General features: G+C 37.5%; 1 protein-coding gene across 11 annotated transcripts in view; it reads right to left on the bottom strand.

Annotated features, from left to right (window-relative positions):
• Nucleotides 1-20,477, bottom strand: part of LOC129724969 (uncharacterized) — a 299,807-nt gene that overhangs the window by 76,387 nt on the left and 202,943 nt on the right. For all 11 annotated transcript variants that reach the window (XM_055680299.1, XM_055680301.1, XM_055680300.1 and 8 more), the window contains 3 exons: nt 19,188-19,375; nt 18,657-19,105; nt 9,930-10,060 (listed from right to left, as the gene is read on the bottom strand). In XM_055680299.1, the coding sequence (XP_055536274.1) occupies nt 9,930-10,060; nt 18,657-19,105; nt 19,188-19,375 (768 nt within the window). The remainder of the gene's footprint in view (nt 1-9,929; nt 10,061-18,656; nt 19,106-19,187; nt 19,376-20,477) is intronic.

Genomic DNA, 20,477 nt, shown 5'->3' with positions numbered 1-20,477 from the left:
AAAATGATCCTCTTACGGTTAGACAAATGGGTCGAAACAAACGGTTTACTTTCAGATACTCAATTTGGCTTTCGCCGGGGCAAAGGGACGAACGATTGCCTAGCGTTGCTTTCTACTGAAATTCAACTCGCATTTGCTCGAGAAGAGCAAATGGCTTCTGCGTTCTTGGATATTAAGGGGGCTTTTGACTCTGTCTCTGTAAAGGTTTTAAGCGCGAAACTTCATTCGCAGGGACTTTCACTAAATCTGAATAACTTTTTGCTCAATTTGTTGTCAGAAAAGCATATGTATTTCTCACATGGCGATTCGACAACTTCCCGAATTAGTTACATGGGCCTTCCCCAGGGCTCATGTTTAAGTTCTCTCTTATATAATTTTTACGTCAATGACATCGATGAATGTCTTGCAAATTCATGCACGCTAAGGCAACTTGCAGACGATAGCGTTGTATCCATTACTGGTAGCGAGGCTAGCGATCTGCAAGGACCATTGCAAGATACCTTAGACAATTTGTCTGAATGGGCTCTTAAGCTGGGTATCGAATTCTCTCCGGAGAAAACTGAGTTGGTCGTTTTTTCTAGGAAGCATAACCCAGCTCAGCTGCAGCTCCTACTAACGGGTAAAACGATCTCTCAGGTTTTAGTCGCTAAATATCTCGGGGTCTGGTTCGACTCTAAATGCACCTGGGCTTGTCATATTAGGTATCTGACACGAAAATGCCAACAGAGGATTAATTTTCTTCGTACGATTACCGGAACCTGGTGGGGAGCCCACCCAGGAGACCTTCTAAGGCTTTACCAAACAACGATATTGTCAGTTCTTGAGTACGGCTGTTTCTGCTTTCGCTCCGCCGCGAACACGCACATTATAAAATTAGAGAGAATACAATATCGTTGTTTGCGTATTGCCTTGGGTTGCATGCAGTCGACCCATACGATGAGTCTTGAAGTGTTAGCGGGTATTCTTCCGTTGAAACATCGTTTTTGGAATCTCTCTTACCGGTTGCTAATTCAATGCACAGTTATGAACCCATTAGTAATTGAAAATTTTGAGAGGTTGGTCGACCTTCAATCTCAATCCAGATTTATGACTTTATATTTTGACTATATGGCTCAAGATATTAATCCTTCTTCATACGATTCCTCCAATGTCGCACTTTTAGATACTTCTAATAATGCTATATTCTTCGACACTACCATGAAACAAGACATTTCTGGTATCCCGGATCAATTGCGACCCCAAGAGATCCCTAAGATTTTTTCGAATAAGTTTACACATGTTAGTTATGATAAAAGGTTTTACACTGACGGATCTAATCTAGATGAGTCCACTGGCTTCGGTGTTTTCCACGAAAATTTTACCGCCTCCTACAAACTCGATGCTCCTGCTTCCGTGTACGTCGCAGAACTTGCTGCTATTCAGTACTCTCTTGGAATCATCGAAACCCTACCCACAGACCACTACTTCATCTTCACAGATAGTCTCAGTGCCATTGAGGCTCTGCGATCGATGAAGCCTGTGAAGCACACCCCGTATTTCCTGGGGAAAATACGGCGGTTTTTAAGTGCTTTAACAGATAAAAATTACCGGGTTACCTTAGCGTGTGTCCCTTCTCATTGCTCGATTCCGGGTAATGAAAAGGCTGACTCTTTTGCTAAGGTGGGTGCTATTGATGGCGATATTTATGAAAGACCAATTGCTTATGATGAATTTTATAGCATTTTGCGTCAGAGAACACTCAACAGTTGGCAATCATCATGGAACTCAGATGAACTGGGACGGTGGCTACATTCCATTTTTCCTAAGGTATCGACGAAAGCATGGTTCAAGGGGTTGGATGTAGGTCGGGACTTCATTCGCGTGATGTCCAGACTTATGTCCAATCACTACACGTTAAACACGCATCTCTTTCGTATAGGGCTTGTAGACAGTAATCACTGCGTTTGTGGCGATGGCTACCATGACATCGAGCATGTTGTTTGGTCGTGTACCGAATACTGTGGTGTTAGGTCCGAGCTTATAGATTCCCTTCGGGCCCGAGGAAAACAACCGAACGTACCCGTTAGAGACATTCTGGGAAGCGGTGATCTCCAGTACATGACACAGCTATACTGCTTTCTGAAAAACGCTGACATTAAAATTTAAAATTTTCTTTGTCTATTTGTCAGATTAAGGATACAAATATGCTATGCCGAAGACACGGAAACGAAGAGCCCGCATCTATGCTTACACAAATATTTTGAACCCACAACAAACAAGAATACAATTGCTCTACCAGTTGAAAAACAAAGTTCCAAAATAGTTTTAAGTCAAAATTGTATCTCCCCTCCTCTCACCTTAAATCCCCACTAGCTCGTAGTCGGCCGCGAGAATAAAGAAAAGGCCTCCCTCTTTTCCCTGCTAACGTAGAATTAATACGAATTGTACTTGGCTCAGTAAAACAGAAAATGTATCGTGCCGTGTCAAATAAACTAATTTAAACCTTAAACCTTAACTTTAAATATCGATCTAATCGATTATACAGAATGAACTGCATTAAAAAATTGTCACTGTTTTATCAAAATCATCAAAAGTTTCAGAATAATGTCAAGTTTCGAAATAAAAAAAATTGAAGCGAAAATTCAACCTAGAACCATAATACAGGCATACATCGATTATATACACCCTCGATTATACGCACCCTCGATTTTACGTACTTAGATTTTACGCACATTTTATCTCGATTTCATGCACACTTTTTTCAAACACATTTTAAATTCCAATGTTTTGCCTTTCTCCTAGAAAGGTATAGCAATCACTGAAAAAACCAAAGGTATGTAAGTGGCCCCAATGGCCGAATGGCATATACCACTCGACCCCTTTCGACGAACTAAGCATTTTCTGTATGTATGTATATATGTATGTGTGTGTATGTATGTGTGTGTATGTGTGTGTGTGTGTGTATGTGCAACTTGTTTTTCTCACTCACTTTTCTCAGAGATGGCTGGACCGATTTTCATAAAATTAATTGCAAATGAAAGGTTTAGTTGCGCCATAGGTTGCTTTTGAATTTCATTGTAATTGGATTTTTAGTTTAGAGGTTTTGTATCAAAATGTAAAAATCACGAAACATCAATATCTCAGAAACCGCACAGCCGATTTCAATAAAACTGGTTTCAAATGATCGGGCTATCTCCAGAACCCTTAACTTTTAAATTTCGTTATGATTGAACATATAGTTCAAAAGTTATGTAAAGAAAGGTTATCCTGAGATTGTTTAAACTCACTCATTTTTCTCAGAGATGGCTGAACCGATTTTCACAAAATTAGTGTCAAATAAAAGGTCTAGTTGCCCCATAGGTTGCTATTGAATTTCATTGCAATCGGATCGTAACTTTGTCCGTTGTTCTTAAAAATGTGAAATCGCATAATGAAAGTAAAAATATTGACTTTCTCCTAACGATCACTGGCTAATCAAAAGGTAGAAAAGCGATCCAAATGGCCGAATGCCATATACTAATCGACTCAATTCGACGAATCAAGCATTTTCTGCATATATGCATGTATAAGTGTATATGTTTGTGTGTGGGTGTGTACGTGTGTATGTGCACCTTTTTTTCGCACTCACTTTTCTCAGAGATGGTCTGACCGATTCTATCTATCTTGGTGTCAAATTAAGTGTCTATTTGCCACTAAGGTTGCTATTGAATTTCATTGTAATCAAACTTTTAGTTTTGGCGCTGCGTCAGAATGTGAAAAACGCTCTTATATCTCAGAAGCTATGAACATAGTTGAATTAAAATTAATGGGCTTTTAAACCCTTAAACAATGAATTTCATAATGTTTAAACATGGGGTTTGAAAGTTATAGAAAGAAATGTATGTGGCCTAAACATCATTTAAATTTGATATTGTACTATTTCAATGTTTGCGGCCTTGCTCGGGATTGAAGTTGAAATTAAAAGTCATTCCTATCATTTCACTTTTTACCTTTCTCCTAGAAAGATATAGCAATCACTGCAGAAACAAAAGGTATAAAAGTGCTCAAAAGGGCCGAATGACGTATATCATTCGACTCAGTTCGACGAGCTGAGCATTTTCTGCATGTGTGTGTGTATGTGTATGTGTGTGTGTAACGCTCTCCCAATCTCACTCGATTTTCTCAGAGATGGCTGAACCTATTTAAATGAAATTAATTGAAATTGAATGGTCTAGTTGCCCTATAAGACCCTATTGAATTTTATTGTAATCTGATTTCTAGTTTAGAGGTTATGTATCAAAATGTAAAAATCACGAAGCATCAATATCTCAGAAACTACACAATCGATTTGAACAAAATTGGTTTCAAATGAACGGGCGACCTAAAAAACCTTTAACTTTCGAATTTCATGAAGATTGAACTTGTGGTTCGTAAGTTATGGAAAGAAACGTGTTCAGGAGACTATTTAATCTCACTCATGTTTCTCAGAGATGGCTGGACCGATTCTCATTAAATCAGTGACATATGGAAGGTCTAGTTGCCCCATAAGACCCTATTTTTTTTTGTAAACGGATTATTACTTTGCCCGTTATGTTTAAAAATGTGAAATCCAGCTATGAAAAGAAACATATTCCGAAGACTACTTGGACTCACTAACTTTTCTCAGAGATGGTTGACCCGATTTCCACAGAATTAGTATCAAATGAAAGGTCTAGCGTCTCCCAGCTGGTCTTGAGGTACGATGCTGGCCTAACAAGCCAGTCGTCGTAGGTTCGAGTCTCGTCTCGGGAGAGACTGTTAGTGTCAGTAGGATCGTAGCGCTAGCCCCGCAATTGTCCTGTACACTTAACAGTTGGCTGTGAAGTCTGTGTATAATAAACAGAAGGTCGAGTTCCGATACGGAATGTAGCAGCAAGGCTTTGCTTTTGCTTTGAAAGGTCTAGCTGCCTCATAACATCCTATTGAATTTTGTTGTAATCGGACTGTAACTTCGTCTGTAATGTATCGGAATGTGAAAATCACGAAACTTCATTATCTTAGAAACTACACAACCGATTTGAAAAATATTGATTTCAGATGAACGGGCTAGTTAAGGGTTAACTGATGAATCATGAATTATGAAGACTATTCAACACTATACCTGCTTTGATCAATATGGCCTCAACATGATTTAAATGTGGTATCGTACTCTCTGAACGTTCCCGGTATCGCTCGTGATTAAATTGTTCGAAATTAAGAGTCATTTCTTTTATTTCGCTATTTCTTAAGCACTAACATTACGTCAAATTTCATATTTTATACCTTAATAACAACATCAATATTTTAAAACCCAAACAGTGAATATACCTTTATTGGATTCAAGCATTCATGTAAATCTATTTTTACAAATAATAAGTTTGGATGAGAAAGGCTGAGTCTGACCGCTAGGTGGATTAATTTAGGATTTTGTTTGAATTGTGCATATTGCAGGATCATATAAATTAGGCATCGTTCACAAATAAGGGGCTATCCATATATCACGTGAAAACTTAGGGGAGAGGTAGGAACATGTCCACGGTCTATATAATTTATCGAGAATTTATATGAAAGCTCATCAACGGAGGTCGTTCCTAATGTGCATGGGACCGCCTTAAAAAAAGACTAAATTGAGTTGAAAAAATAACGTAGAAAACCGTCCCAAAAGGTTTTAACTTTTACTTTATATGATAGTGGTCATTCTGAAGGCCAAAATACAATGTTATAAATTTTCAGTATTTGCATCAAAAATTTTGATTTTTTTTTTCAAACTGATATATGATTACTCGTGTCCTAAAACGAAAAACGTGATTGGAATAAGGTCGATATCTTGTGCCGTTTTTGAGTAATAGAAAAATGCAACACGCATAAAAAAACTTACTTTTTATGGATGGTCCCTAATGAAAACTTGTTTGATTTGGAATCGTTCATAAACTAAGAGTATTCAAATAAAAAACGCCCCAATTTTGATACATTTTTTCAACTGTCATCTTTCATCTAGCTGAAATTTTGCAAAGATGTTCTTATGGGATAAACATATCATTTTGTATAATGTCTTTGGCACAATTTTTGACAGTAATTTTCAGAATAAGATCACACCAAAAAATATACACCAAAAAAATTAAAAAAACAACACAAACATATTATAATAACTCAAATTTAAAGATATTTGATTAGAAAAACAACTCTTTAAAAACAGATTTTTTCTACGAAAACTACATATTGCTAGAGAAACAACCATAGTTACCTTGGAGATATTAATACAAAAATAGTAGTTTATCAAAAGAATTTTTTTTTAAATTTTCGTACAGACTTTATTTTTTCTGAAGGACACAATTAGTATCTACAACTTTGCCGGAGACAGTTTATCGATAAAACAATCTGTGTTGGCTCTGAAAATGTTTTTATCATTATTAGGCACTCGGCTTTTTTTTCTGAAGTCAATTAATGAAATAAACTTCAAGCAAGATAAATGGAGTCTTTTCAATTGTTTCAATTCAATTCAAAAATGTTGAAATTTGGAAGGAGAAGAAAAAAGTTCAAGCCGTATTGGTAATATTATTGACTTTTTGCCAGTGTATATGCTTAATTTAGCAACAAACAAGTCCAGTGACAGTGAAAGTATCATCAAAAGACAAGCCAAATGATTAATGATGATAATATAGTCAGGTTTTTTTTTTACGCGGGGGATACGTACCTCGTAAAAAAACCGCGTAAAAAAGACCGCGTTAATTAAAAAATCCGCGTAAAATAACCGCGTTAATTCAAAAATCCGCGTAAAAAAACCGCGTTAATTCAAAAATCCGCGTAAAAAAATCACGTTTTTTTTAAAATCCGCGTAAAGTAGTCCAGCAAGAAGGGCTTAGAAAAAACCCCAGACGCTCTAGAACCAGTATTTAAAATTGTCCTCTTTGACGGTTATTCCGGATCTTTCGGTGGGCGGAGAGTATTTTTTGGACTAAGTCTTTTACTAGATAAACACTTAAACGTTTCTGGTTCCGTTTCTGGTATCGCGTAAAAAAACCGCGTTAATTAAAAAATCCGCGTAAAAAAACCGCGTTAATTCAAGAATCCGCGTAAAAAAAACCGCACACAATTTTTTATGAAAGCTGTTCCTTTTTTTCTCAGTGTTATTTATTTTTTGCCCTCCCCTTAGCTAACTTTGATAACCGTGGATATAAAAACTATTCAAAATTTGTATCAGCCTTAATATTATTAGACTACAACACAGGTGCACTTCAAAAGCTCAAACCGGGAAAAGATAAAAGATTGTTATATTCAACCATTCCTGTGAATTTTGGTAGCCAGCCTAGCCATTACCGTTTTTTCAGAGACTCAAATAAGTTTCCTCGTAAACATAACGTTAAAGGGACAACCCGGCGAGCAATTTCTATACGACACTCTCACGTAAGTTGACGCGCTTTGGTTATGGCTAGGAGCAACAAAATTCATAGGAATGGTTGCTTTGCTATAATCTTTCATTTTTTTCGGTTTGAGCTGAATTATTTCGAAGAATGACAAAATTGATACTTTTTTCTAAAACTTTAATTTCAATAAAAAAGTGTTTTTCATTTCTCTATCCTACGCTTTTTTTTTAAAAAAAAAATTAAGAAACAGTTCAACTGTTATTTTTGTAAATCAAAATTTAGTAATCATTTGAATATTTTCGCACCGAAAGAAAAACTTTTTTTTTCACCGTGTTTATTTTTTACAAGGTTACACTTGTTCTCTGCAATGCTCTTTCATACAGTTTCTTTTCTGTATTTCTGTACAATCATAGGTTTCTGAATTAGAATGCATACGCCCTCTTTGATTATTACTCTCCAGTCGTAAAATTTCTCCACCTGTGAAAAAATATGCAGTTTGCTTAACCAATTATCTACTTTTGCAAAGTCTCATTCAAATCAAAAATGGTCGATTGAATTTTTGCGAATTTCCAGATCGTTATATTTATTCTGTGTTGATGAAACAAAATAACATATCAATTGAGAACGTACATACATTAATAACCCATAATATTATATAAGAAAATGTTTCTGACAGTTTGTAATAAAAAATGTATTCCCGCACTATCCCACGCTTTCATTCCACTCTTTTTCTTGATGAAGGTACAAACTTAATACAAACCGTTTTAAAAATGGCGCTTTTTGGGTTGACACTGTGACAGCTTTCAAGTGTTAATCGATGTCGGCAACATTCTGTTATATACAAAGCATTTACAGTATTATTTACTTTAAGTGCTGAAGGTTCGGTAAATGTTTTCTGAAAATTCAAAAATCAAACAACTTTTGGGAAAGCTATGTCAACATTTCAACTTCGGCTGGTTCGAAACCAAAAAAGCTGCGTTGGTATAGCGTTTTTTCGATAACTCAGTGGTTTGATGAGGGCGTGGGTTCGATGACTTTCAATCGCGATTTAACTAAACAATGCCAATGCTCAAATTAGGATATCCATACAGCCTCCACATAGCGAGCAAAACCGCGATTAGTAGTATTATAGACGCGAGAATCATGTAAATACAAACCCACTACAAGATCGTGTTTTCTTCACTCGAAGAAGAAGCGCAAATAAACGCTGCCACAACATTGTGTCATAAGCAGAGGTGTAGTCAAAGCTTAATGACCATTCGAACTTGTGCTGTAATACCGTTGAAAGGTATGGGTGGCGGCAAAATGCTGCTTGCCTTGGTTACGCTGTGGCTGTCGGTAACAATTGAAGGTAGGTTTTGTGAATGATAAAAAAAATACATCCAATTGACGAATGAATCTTTCCAGCTCAATGGACAGCGGAAATGAGTAAGTGTTGCTTTACAATACCGAACGATGGCTGCCTAATTTTAATGGTGGACCATTCCCAGAATGTTTGGAATACCGTAAATTAACGGTTACTCGAACGGCCATTATACCACTGATAGCGAGACCGGTGCCCGTGTTCCAGGAAGTGTTCAACTGTAGCAAAACGATTGACGTTATTGTTGGTGGTGTAGAGTCTTTGGAAGGAGAGTTTCCCCATCAAGCATTGATTGGATGGTTTCCAGATGTGGTCCAGGAGGAGGAGTATGATTTTTTGTGCGGCGGATCATTAATCAGTGAGCTTTACGTAGTGACTGCAGCACATTGTAGCTCCGATGGAACCAGGTATTGCACAGTAAATTGTTTATTTTAGTGAAAATTTCATTTTTTCTAACGGATAACTCCAGAGGACGCCCGGTTGTGGTTCGGCTGGGAGAGCACGATTTGGATAACGATTATGACCATCAGGTAGATTTCGATATTGCCGAAGTCGTGAGACACCCGGCGTATAGAGCTAGCAATTCATATCATGATATTGCGTTAATTAGGCTTAAGCGAGAAGTGCGGTTTTCTAACTACATCAGACCTGCTTGTTTGTGGACTTCCATGAAGCTCAACTACACTTCGGCTATTGCTAGCGGGTTTGGACAGCTTGGCTTTCGTGAGTTAAAATTTTGGCTTGAACGGTATCTGAAATGAACAGAGACACGTACCGTTTCAGTGATGGATCCTGCCCGAAAGTTGAACAAAGTCTCTTTGGAAATCTACGAATCGGCTCTGTGTACTGAAGGTTTACCAATGAATCGCAAACTGCCCGATGGAGTAACCAATAATCAGATTTGTGTGGGAAGCGTTGCTGGTAGGGATACCTGCAAGGGAGATTCTGGAGGACCGCTTCAGGTTCGTGTCGAAGAAAAAGGCTGTTTGTATCACCTGGTCGGGATTGTTTCCTGGGGGCAAGATGCTTGTGGTTACGGCAACAGTCTGGCAATTTACACCAAAATTGCTTCATATGTAAGCTGGATCGAGCAGATTGTTTGGGATGTAGATAAGTGGATTTGGGACTGAAAATATAGTTTCACAATGTTGCCCTGCAATAAATTATCTCGGCTCTCTCTTACCTCCCAGACGATCTGTTAGTTACCTAGTCTGAATGTCACTCACCTGTCGCACCGCAAAGTAGCAGGTCAAATTCCTCGGATAGACGCCCGGAAAATTGGGCGACTGCAGCCGGCAGGCTTTCTTATCACAGTTGGTGAATATCCGGGAGCAGTACGTTCCAGGCATCAGGTCACCTGTTGCAGTTGCGTTGAAAGAGAGAAAATACGATACGAAACAAGATGAGTGTCGTCTGTTGCTGCTTTTGTGAATGCTGTGCAGCAGAATTCAATGGAAGAGTGGCGCTACATTCAATTTTTAGCAGCAGCAGTAGCATGTGCGCTGGGGTGGTCAGGCTAGTTTTCAAGATGTGCATATGTTGGCTTTCGTATTATCATGAGTACACCATTATTATTGTGTGTACCCGGTGTAATGAGTTAAACTTTTCAAATTATGTTCGGTTTTATTTTCATTTTAAGAGGATTATTTCTGGAAAACTTGAATTGAAAATTTACTTGCTTCAGTTGTTAGTGACAGTATATCTACAGAGTATTTCGGCGTATCCAACGTACAGGTAGGATATCGCAAAATTCAGCTTTATTTTTCTTTTAAATTTTTCTACAACTTTCCTGAAGAAAGCTATCTGGTATATTGAAAATTGTAAAAATATTTTGTTTATCTAACTGATCGTGGATTGATCGAAAAACCAAAAACGCTAAAAGTAAAGCCTTGTTTTATGAAACAATTCAGCTGAAGACATTGAGTACATAAAACTAATTTTTCACAGTCAAATCTAAAACGATTATGATTTTTCGAGTTGCACAGTGCACAGTGGTGGAGCACTGTGGGATTTTCAAATAAATTTTTATTTTGGAAGCTATTTCATGAAATGGTGGTTGAAAAACGTGCTTTACAATAGGTATTTTGTCGTTTTCATGTCACTTACGGGCCGTTCCTAAACCACGTGGTCATAAAGAGGAGGACGGGGAGGCGTAGGGTTTTGCGTTCAATCCTTGGCGGCAAACTAGAAAATGGTGTTTGGCGCAGAATGGAACCATGCGGTGTACCAGATGTACAAATCGGCGTATATAATTAAGCGGATAAAACACGGCAGGTTGCAGTGGGCTGGGCTTGTAGCTAGAATGCCGGAAGATCGACCAGCGAAGACTATATTTAGTAAAAACCCCGATAGAGGCCGTCGACTTCGAGGTAGGCCCCGCACTCGTTGAATGTTTGCTGTTGATGAGGATGCCCGCGAAATAGGTGTTAGGGGAGATTGGAGGATAGCAACCCAAGACCGAGTTGGATCGATAATCGGTCTGTCGACGTAAAAGTAAAAGTAAAGTAAGTATGCAAGTATGAAGTTATGATTCTGTGCTGTTAGCAGCAATTCGTGATTTTGAACTATTTTCAATCTATTATATATTCCTGATATAACTAATCCAACGAGCAATATTACAATAGTGTAGTGAAGGGCAAAAGTACGCATTGGCCTTTTCGAAACATACGAGCAAAATAAACTGGCAACATTGTATGAGTTTGCAGTATTATAACGTCAGTTATTCACACATGTTAACACAGAGGATTCCGTTTAAATGGTTCGAAGCTGTGAGAAAAATTGTGTTTTTAGCTGTTTTGATCTAATTTTCTTAGTTTTGGGAACTATAATTGACCTATTCGAAAACTACAAAAACTCGAAAACAACAGAACCCAAAAAACTCTTGCAAAATTGTGGTTCGTGGGGTGGATTTGTTTTGCCGAAAGAATTTTGATGTTTGTCATAAAACTCAAACCAGTTGGAAAACTCATTGTGGGACAAAAGTACGCATAAACTGCGAGGCAAAAGTACGCACTAAAAAAATGTGTTTAATAATAAAGAAATTTTGGTACAGAAATCAATCAAGAATAACTAGTGATATGCGGATATACTCCGAAACTGAGGAATGTTATGGTTTTATGATTTTTTTTCATTAGAACCCCACAACCATTTTAATGATTTTGTTGATATGCTTTTAAGATGTTCTTTTCGGGATAGATTAGGGCTTCTAGAAGACATAGAAACAATGTGAAAACAAGATCAAATACCATCCGACATTTATTTTCGCAACCGGGATGATGCCCACAGATCGAAAAATGGCCCTGACGCCTTTTTCAATTTCAAGATGGCGACTGTCGGTTTCTAGAAAACAACCTAGGATGGTCAAGTACCCTCCCCCCCATAATGTGTATTTTCGTAATCGAGATGGTGTCCAGAAACTGGATAATTACCCCAGACCAGAGCCTGACAAAGTCATTTTCAATTGACAATCATTAGGTTATAGTGACGCTTCGACCCGTCGCTTTCAATTGAAAAGCTTTTGTATCGTTTTCGAGCACTTCGTGAGTCACATGACACCCAGTCGAAAGCTCTTGCTGTGATTCTGACAACTGAAGGGCTTGAAATTGATACAAACGCTTTTCAATTGAAAGCGGAGATTATCACCATCACTCTCACATGACGATTCTCATTTGAAAATGAAAATGAGCGCTGACGGAGACAGAAGGCTTCCATACAGTTCACGCATATATATATATATATATATATATATATATATATATATATATATATATATATATAAATATATATATATATATATATATATATATATATATATATATATATATATATATATATATATATATATATATATATATATATATATATATATATATATATATATATATATATATATATATATATATATATATATATATATATATATATATATATATATATAGGAAAGAGGGAGGAAATATTGATCGGGACTTGCATAAGGTATTTTTTGGATGCCATTACCGTTCTAACTAGGGCTTGCGGTATCAGAAAACTACCATCAAACGACGCGATGCGGTGCTAATTTCAATTGAGACGCTGAAGGAAAGGAAAGAGTCTCTTTCTCCGTCACTCTCTCCGTCGATCGAAATAGTTATTAGTTTCATTTGAAATGATCCGAAAGAAGAAAGAGGGAAAGAGAGAAAGAAGTGATTCGATGACAGGATCCGAAAGGAATCAAGGGAAAATGAAACAGTTCGAATCGAAATGACAGCGCGAGTATATCAGTTTCATTGTTTTGTTTCGAAAATGTAGAGCCCTGCCTTGGATTCCAAGAGGCGACTTCCGGTTTCTAGCAGTGATGGCATGAGCTCGTGCAAAGTTGAACTGAGTAACACTTTTCCAGATTTGAATCCAACTTGAATCTGCTTCCTTTCGATAGTTTGAGTTTTTTTGCACCGCACACTCTGATCGATTGAGTTTAAATGCGTGCAATGTATGCAGTGCACGATGTATCCAACGATGCAGGCGATGATATGACGCGATGAGTTTCGTTTTAAGATCGAATTTATGCTTTCAAAGGACAATGCAACAAACTGTTGCAGCAGACGCGGCGCGAATTTCACCGCAATTCGATTTTTATGCAATTGTTGTTATGCAAGATTCTAACTCAAATCTAACTCAAGTGTAATGCACTGTTAGTAGGGTTTACGTGCAAACCGAAAATAAATGTGCAAGCACGTTTTAAAACTCACTTGGATACGAGTGCAAAGTCACACTGCCTACTCTGGTTTCTAGGAAATAACCCAAAATGGTCGAGTACCCCCTAATATGTGTATTTCTTGAATTAAAATGACGCCCTGAGACCGGAAATCGACTACAGACGCCATTTTCAAATTCTAGATGGTAACTTCCGGTTCCTCTGGTGTCGTGTCCAGGTCTCTTGGCATCATTCCGATTCCGAAATACAGTCATACCTCTATATAAGACAACCTCGATATAATGTAACTCGATATAACGTAACTTTTACCTCTATATAACGTAACTTTTTTAAATATTAAAATAAAAGTACAACAATTATTTGTGGTGTGTATAATGTTCCGGATAAATGATTTTAGTAAGTTTTGAAACCAATAAGTACCGTAAAATGGGGTAAAATTGACATTTTTTTCTATGTTTTGTGACTGATTATTAGGCTGTCCAAAAAAAAAAAAACGATGTTGAAAAAGTCAAAGTGCTCAGCCCTAAATTGAAAGATAATGTTATTTATAGCATTTTTGTAGAACATTTCAACTTTCTAAAAGGTCGTTTTCAGGTTGCCCAAACGTGATATATGAAAAAATGACTTTTTCAAGCTACAAAACCACTCTTCTGCACTTTTTTAAAATCTGTTCGATTAGGAATCGAATTTTTCCATATATTTTTGTATTTTTGTGGGGTTATTTTTGAATATTTTGCATGGTTTGGTTCAGCATCGCATTCAATTATTTAACTCACAGAGCCCATTGAACATCACAAAAAAGTGAATTTTTCTCATAATTTTCAGATAAAGATCCGTGATATCTTATCGGGGGGCTGAGATATTGACGTTTTTACATGTGATGAAAATCTATGCATTTTGTCAAAAATGACACTAAAGCTCAATATCTCCATTGCACAGTGTTTTATTTTGCCGTTTGGGCGTATAATTGCCTAAATAGTGATTCAAATGTTAATTATAGCCATAAGGTATGTTTGAAGATGTTTTAAGATTTTTAAAAATGCATCTTTTAATGTAGAAAGATGGGTGATCAATCCACCAATGAGTGAGATAAAAAATTTACTTTTCGATCAAAGTAAGATAGACGCAAGGTGCCTTCGACAAAGTTTTAGATTATCTTAAAACTAGAAACTTTACCGAAGACATAATGTTTTTATCTCGAGCAACATTGGATTTTCTATTAGAAGGCACTAAAAATCACAATTTTCCTTCTAACTTTTTTCGCAGATTTTTCCGAATTTTTAAACCTTCTACCAAGTTGTCAGCCATCCAAAAATGCATTTATTTTCTGAACATTGTTATTTATTATCTCCCAAAATAAAACAGTTTCTTAACATATTTGTTAAAATGCATAGTTTTCCATCACATTAGAAAATGCCAATATCTCCAGTCCCCGATAAGATATCAAGTATCTTTTTTTATGCAAATTTTCGTCGTCAATCTCACTTTGCAACGAAAATTTCAGTTCTTGATTAAATTTTTTTTATTTGTGTTTTGAAGGGTTTTATCTGAAAATTATTAGAAAAATTAATTTTTTTGTGATGTTTAATGGACTCTGTGAGACAAATAATTGAATGCGTTGCTGAACCAAACCATGCAAAATATTCAAAAACAACCCCACAAAAATAAAAAAAATAGATGGAAAAATTTAGGAATCGAACAGATTTTAAAAAGGTGCAAAAGAGTGGGTTTGTAGCTAGAAAAAGTCATTTGTTCATTAATCACGTTTGGGCAACCTGAAAATATTTTTTTAGAAAGTGGAAATGTTCTACAAAAATGCTATAAATAACATTATCTTTCAATTTAGGGCTGAGCACCTTGGCTTTTTCGACAGGGATTTTTTTGGGACACCCTACTGGTTATGTTTGTCTATGAAAATTGTCTTAAAAGGGCATAAGACAGGTATATATACACTGCTAGGTGAAGGTAAATAAGTTTTTGCGCACCTTTGAGTAACCATCAAAAATTTTGCACCAATGAAAAAATTTTTTTTTCAGGCTTCGATATAACGTAACGAAAAAAGTTGAAAAGGTTGTGTATAAGACACGATCGCTGAGTTAACGTAGAATACGACAGCCTGTCTTAAGTCAACGTATTTCTTGCAACAGGTTTGGGAATACCCTCCATGAGGTTAATTAATTTAATGGTCTCTCTACTGCAGATGACGTTTACCTCTTCAGACGGCACCGGTAACGACAATGAACAACAGCAGAAGCTATGTGCAGCTATGCAGTTTTACTTGCTGCCGTAGCAAAAACAAGAATGAAATTGAATTTTGAAGCTGTCTTTTGTACCAAGTTGCACTGAGATAGCTTAATTTAGACCAGCGGTTCTCAACCTGGGGTACGCGTACCCCTGGGGGTACTCGAAAGCCTTCAGGGGGTACGCGAAAGAAAAATCAGTAATGGCGGACAAAGCATTTTTTTTATATTACTCCATTTGTTTTTCAATCTTGCTCTTAACGTGAAACGGGATGGAACCCAACCATGGGATGACCGATGGCTTCCTCCTGCATACTACCGAATTTTTGGAATGCGTCATAAAATTCGTTAATTTTTCAACTAACCTAATTCAATCATTTTGCACCTGTGGTTTTACCGTGTAAGTTCTCAAAAAAATACCGGTACGAAGCAGTCACGTAAACACTCAAACTTAGTATTCTATTCTCTTAACACTAATAAACTTCGCGATCGCAACTAATTTACACGAAAAATTGATCGAAATGGTCTGGAACTTGCCTATAAAGTATAACGCCTCGAAAAATCCCGGTTTTTGCTCGTTTTTAGTTTCAAGTCAATTGTGTGCATCGAGTTGTGCGCCAGTGTTGGCAGCATTATCAGCAGCAGGCTGCGCTAGCATATCAAAATATTGAAAATGATGATTCAGTGAAATTTTATGGCAACAAAAAAATTAAAAATTTGGTAACCATGTACTGTTAACTATTTTAAAATAATTAGATTCCGTCCCGTTCCACCCTAAAACATGACTGAAGCAATCAAATAAACCATAGTTTTATTTTAAACTTGAACTAGACTACCACAACATGATTCACCACTACTCTGCGAAAACATTCCAAGTCAGGGGGTACAGTAGATAAGACAAATATCGCCAAGGGGTACGCGGACAAGAAAAGGTTGAGAACCGCTGATTTAAACAGTGGCTACGAAGAGGTTATAGACGAGGGCCAATGGTGCATGGCTGGTTAACTAAATTCAATACGAACAATTTTCTGCAGTTTGCGGTAGCGTAGATAATTTTACAACTGGTGGCTGCAAATAGTAGGACTTGAGCAAAAAATTATGCGATTCAGGCTCACTGGCTCAAACAATCTTCAAATAAATGTTAAAATAAACTCAGTAAACTTTGAGGCTTATCTGAAGTCATAAGAGGTTAATAATGTTTGTCAATGCCATTTATTGACAACTGAATATTGTTTTGTCAACACGACAAATTTTTGATTTAGTTCAGAATGATTTACTGTGATATTCAAATTCAACATGAGGTGATTTATTTGCAACTATATATGATTATTTTAAGCGCTATACTTCTAGCCACACACACTGTAGATATGCACACTATACAGTAAGCCACACACGCTATAAACATGCATACGCAAGCCACATGCTAAAGACATGCACAGACACGCTATAGACATGCACACGCTATATGAAGAGGAGCCGAGCTAAAAAAGGTTAGAACTGCAGCTAACCACTACCACCGCCGCTATTGCCCGCTGTTGCTCCACGCCGCCTTTGCCAACTGCCATCGCTTCTGCTGTCCTCCGCTGCTGCCCGCTGCTAGTAAATTGAGCTTGCTTGAGGATAATCAGTCTCTCATATAACTCAACGAGTGCATTCCCGGCTAACTAGGTACTCCATTCTGTCGTCCTTTTTAGGGAAAGGCAGTAAGCGACCAATCAAAAGTCGACATTTACGTTTTGACAAGGTTTAACAATTTTCAATAGTACAATAGTTCGAACAATCAGATTACAATTTTCTGCATTTGGACGGGTGCTTAGATGATTTTCCAATCGATTGCTGCAAAAATGACGGAATCGGTTACAAACTGACTGACTTTAAATCGTTTGAAATTGGACAATTTTTCGTGACGCTCTCGATGTTTTCGGTTTTCGAAATTGGATCCCTGTATTGGAGTTGAACCTCTGTATATGTTGCCGTAAGACGTATTCTACGTCAAAAAAACGTTTGTTTTTCGGAAACTGGAAGTCGCTTTTTCGGAATCTAATATGGCATCTGGTGTCGTTTCCGGATCATCATCCCGGTTCCGAAAATATTTTTTTAAAATTTATTTCTATGGCGTCTAGGATCCCCAGTGGAATCTATTCCAGAGGGTCCGTTCTCGGGACATATCATCAAAACACCCATAAACCGGGCTTGTGGAAGAGGTAATTTTATGACCTTTGAACCAATATTTGTAAGATTCTGTTCAAATATTCATAAAGTTTCTAAGATTCGGAACATATCCCTAGAAAACCGGATTTCCGGAAACAAGAAAATAAGTGATAAACAAAAACAAAAGACAAAAGGTTCATGTACCGCTTAGAAACAAAACCTAATTTAATGATAATTGTTTGCAATGGTTCTCTTGCAAATTAAGTTCGTACTTTTGCCCCTCACTACTCTACGCTTCTTAACCCATTCCCGGCGGGTGATGCCATATGACATCAGCTGATATTTGAACTTTCATTCAAGTTTAACATTATACATGAAAATTTACACGATGAAACTATTGAGTATCACTAGAGAACAGATTGATCTTCAATATGCAATACAGTTGATGTCAATTGTGCATATAGTTGATTGATTAGTAATATCCGTTTGAGTTCATTTTTTGAGGTAAAGACTAATTTCTCTCCGCCAAGAATGGGTTACAGGTAAAAATAATATTATAAAAGCAATTCCACTTTTTTCCTGCTCTAATCCATAAGCAGTAAAGTTGATGTATATGCTCGAATTTCATTTGCCAAGCCGATTAAATTCAATATAAATATGTACTCTGCTGCCGACTATCGTCATTACATCAAAAATAATATTATGAAAACTCTTTTCAATCTAGATAAGAGCCTTAGAGCAAAAAAAGAAAGAGGAGCTCTTGTGAACTTTTTGTTAGTTTGCAACATTCCACGAGCTGCTGAAGGACCACCCAAGTCCACCCAGGCTACTGAAATTGAACCACAATTCTTTAACAGGTTAACCGTTACCTAGGTAATACTTGGGTTCGGTGTAGTTCTCGTGGCCGGCATTCATCGGTGGGAATGCCAGTGAAGTAAGATTCCTAATTGAATACGGTCGTTCTCGATTCTGGCCGAACAGACCGCCACTGGAACTGCTGCGACTCGGGCCGTACGATGAAGACGAGTAGGAGGACGAACCTCTTCCGGTTGAATTATCGAAGCTAAGCTCGACCATTCCACGCTGGCGCTGGCCGCTGCTGCCTGTGGTATCGTAGCTGCCATACTGCTGCTCAGAGTGAGCCGTCGAGTTGGTGAAATCGTCAATTATCGGATAATTGGGGATGTAGGTAACGTTGGTCCAGGGCGGAATGTGTTCGTGCTTGATGCCACCGTACCGGACGACGGCGCTGTCTCGCGATAGCACTTTGTACTGTATCCGGAAGTCAAAATTGTATCCGCTTTGATCTCGCGATAGTCTACCGCATAGAAAAAATGAAAAATTCAGTGAGCGTGGGCAGTATTCAGTGGGTTTCTTTAGCTAATTTAATTGGCTTTTACCTGAGCAATTTAACGGTCATTATGAGTGACCGGGTTTCACTGTAGAAGATCGCTGGTCCCCAAGTCGTCCCGCACCACATTCCACCGACCGGAGTTCGTGCTGCTTCTGCCACTTGGAGGTATCCATCCGGGCATCCATTGTCCGTATAGGAAACGAACTTACCTAAAGTGAAACTCTCGAGTGTGACCTGCGAAACGACAAGAACATCGTTAGTAATGTACTGCTCATTATATTCAGCAATTCAATTCGAGTGTGCTCGGAATGCTGCTTTGTTCTCAAAGACCACAATCAATTTGTTTCCTCACGATAAATCTAAATGCATCTCTGTCTCTGCAGGAGATTCTATTTGCAGGACTACGCTTGAAAACTATAGCCATTGTTCGTTATTGGCAAACTCATCAATCAATCTGAGTTCCACGCCTCACCGCAATCGATTGACAAACGACAAACGACGCTCTGCCATGATGCTTCTTCCATTGAGATGCGTCCAGCCCTGTCAATTGAGCAAACAAAGTGCCCTCATTCTGGTACATCACGACAGGCGAGTAAATGGAGTAGTTAGTCAATGCTCTGACTGTGGGGACTTAATTCATTGGCAGGGCAATTGTTTGGGTACGTAGCGGGAATGTTGTCAATGACCGACGGCTTCGCTTGGTTTGAGCCGAGTCTATCTCTTGATCATGAACAAAAAGAAGGATGTCAATTCTCGGCCATCCTTTGCAGCTTTAAAAGAGAGTGGCGTAATTTTTACTGAACCAGAATTTAACCAAAAATAAACACTGTTAAGTTCTTAATCATGTTATTTTTAATGACTATAATGCAAGTCAAGCTATTTTTATGTCTTTTTCAAGCAGTAAATGTGGAGCTGATGATTGAAAAATGTACTAACTGGAGAAATAGTTAATTAGAAATTTACGAAAAATATAGTCCAGCAGGTGGGACTCGAACCCACAACTTCTAATCTTCTAATCGAGTCCCAGGACTAAATTTTTCGTAAATTTCTAATTAACTATTTCTCCAGTTAGTACATTTTTCAATTGCCAGCTCCACATTTACTGCTTGAAATAGTACTTATTAATTTTAGGGCGAATGGCATTGCTAGTGATGATCATCAAGATTATTTGGGCTCCAAACACAGAAAAGAGAATCATTTTTATCTTGAGCTTGTCATATTCAATTGAATCTTTGCTGAGACGTTAGCCACATCCCAAGGTTTCTAATTAATTATGATATAATGGTATTATGATGTTTTAAAATTAATAATAATATTACTAAAAAATACTTTTTAA

Source organism: Wyeomyia smithii, chromosome 2 (assembly GCF_029784165.1).
Source record: "Wyeomyia smithii strain HCP4-BCI-WySm-NY-G18 chromosome 2, ASM2978416v1, whole genome shotgun sequence".
NCBI lineage: Eukaryota > Metazoa > Arthropoda > Insecta > Diptera > Culicidae > Wyeomyia > Wyeomyia smithii.
The sequence above is the reverse complement of the archived record's forward strand: the minus strand, read 5'-3'. Positions and strand labels throughout refer to the sequence as shown.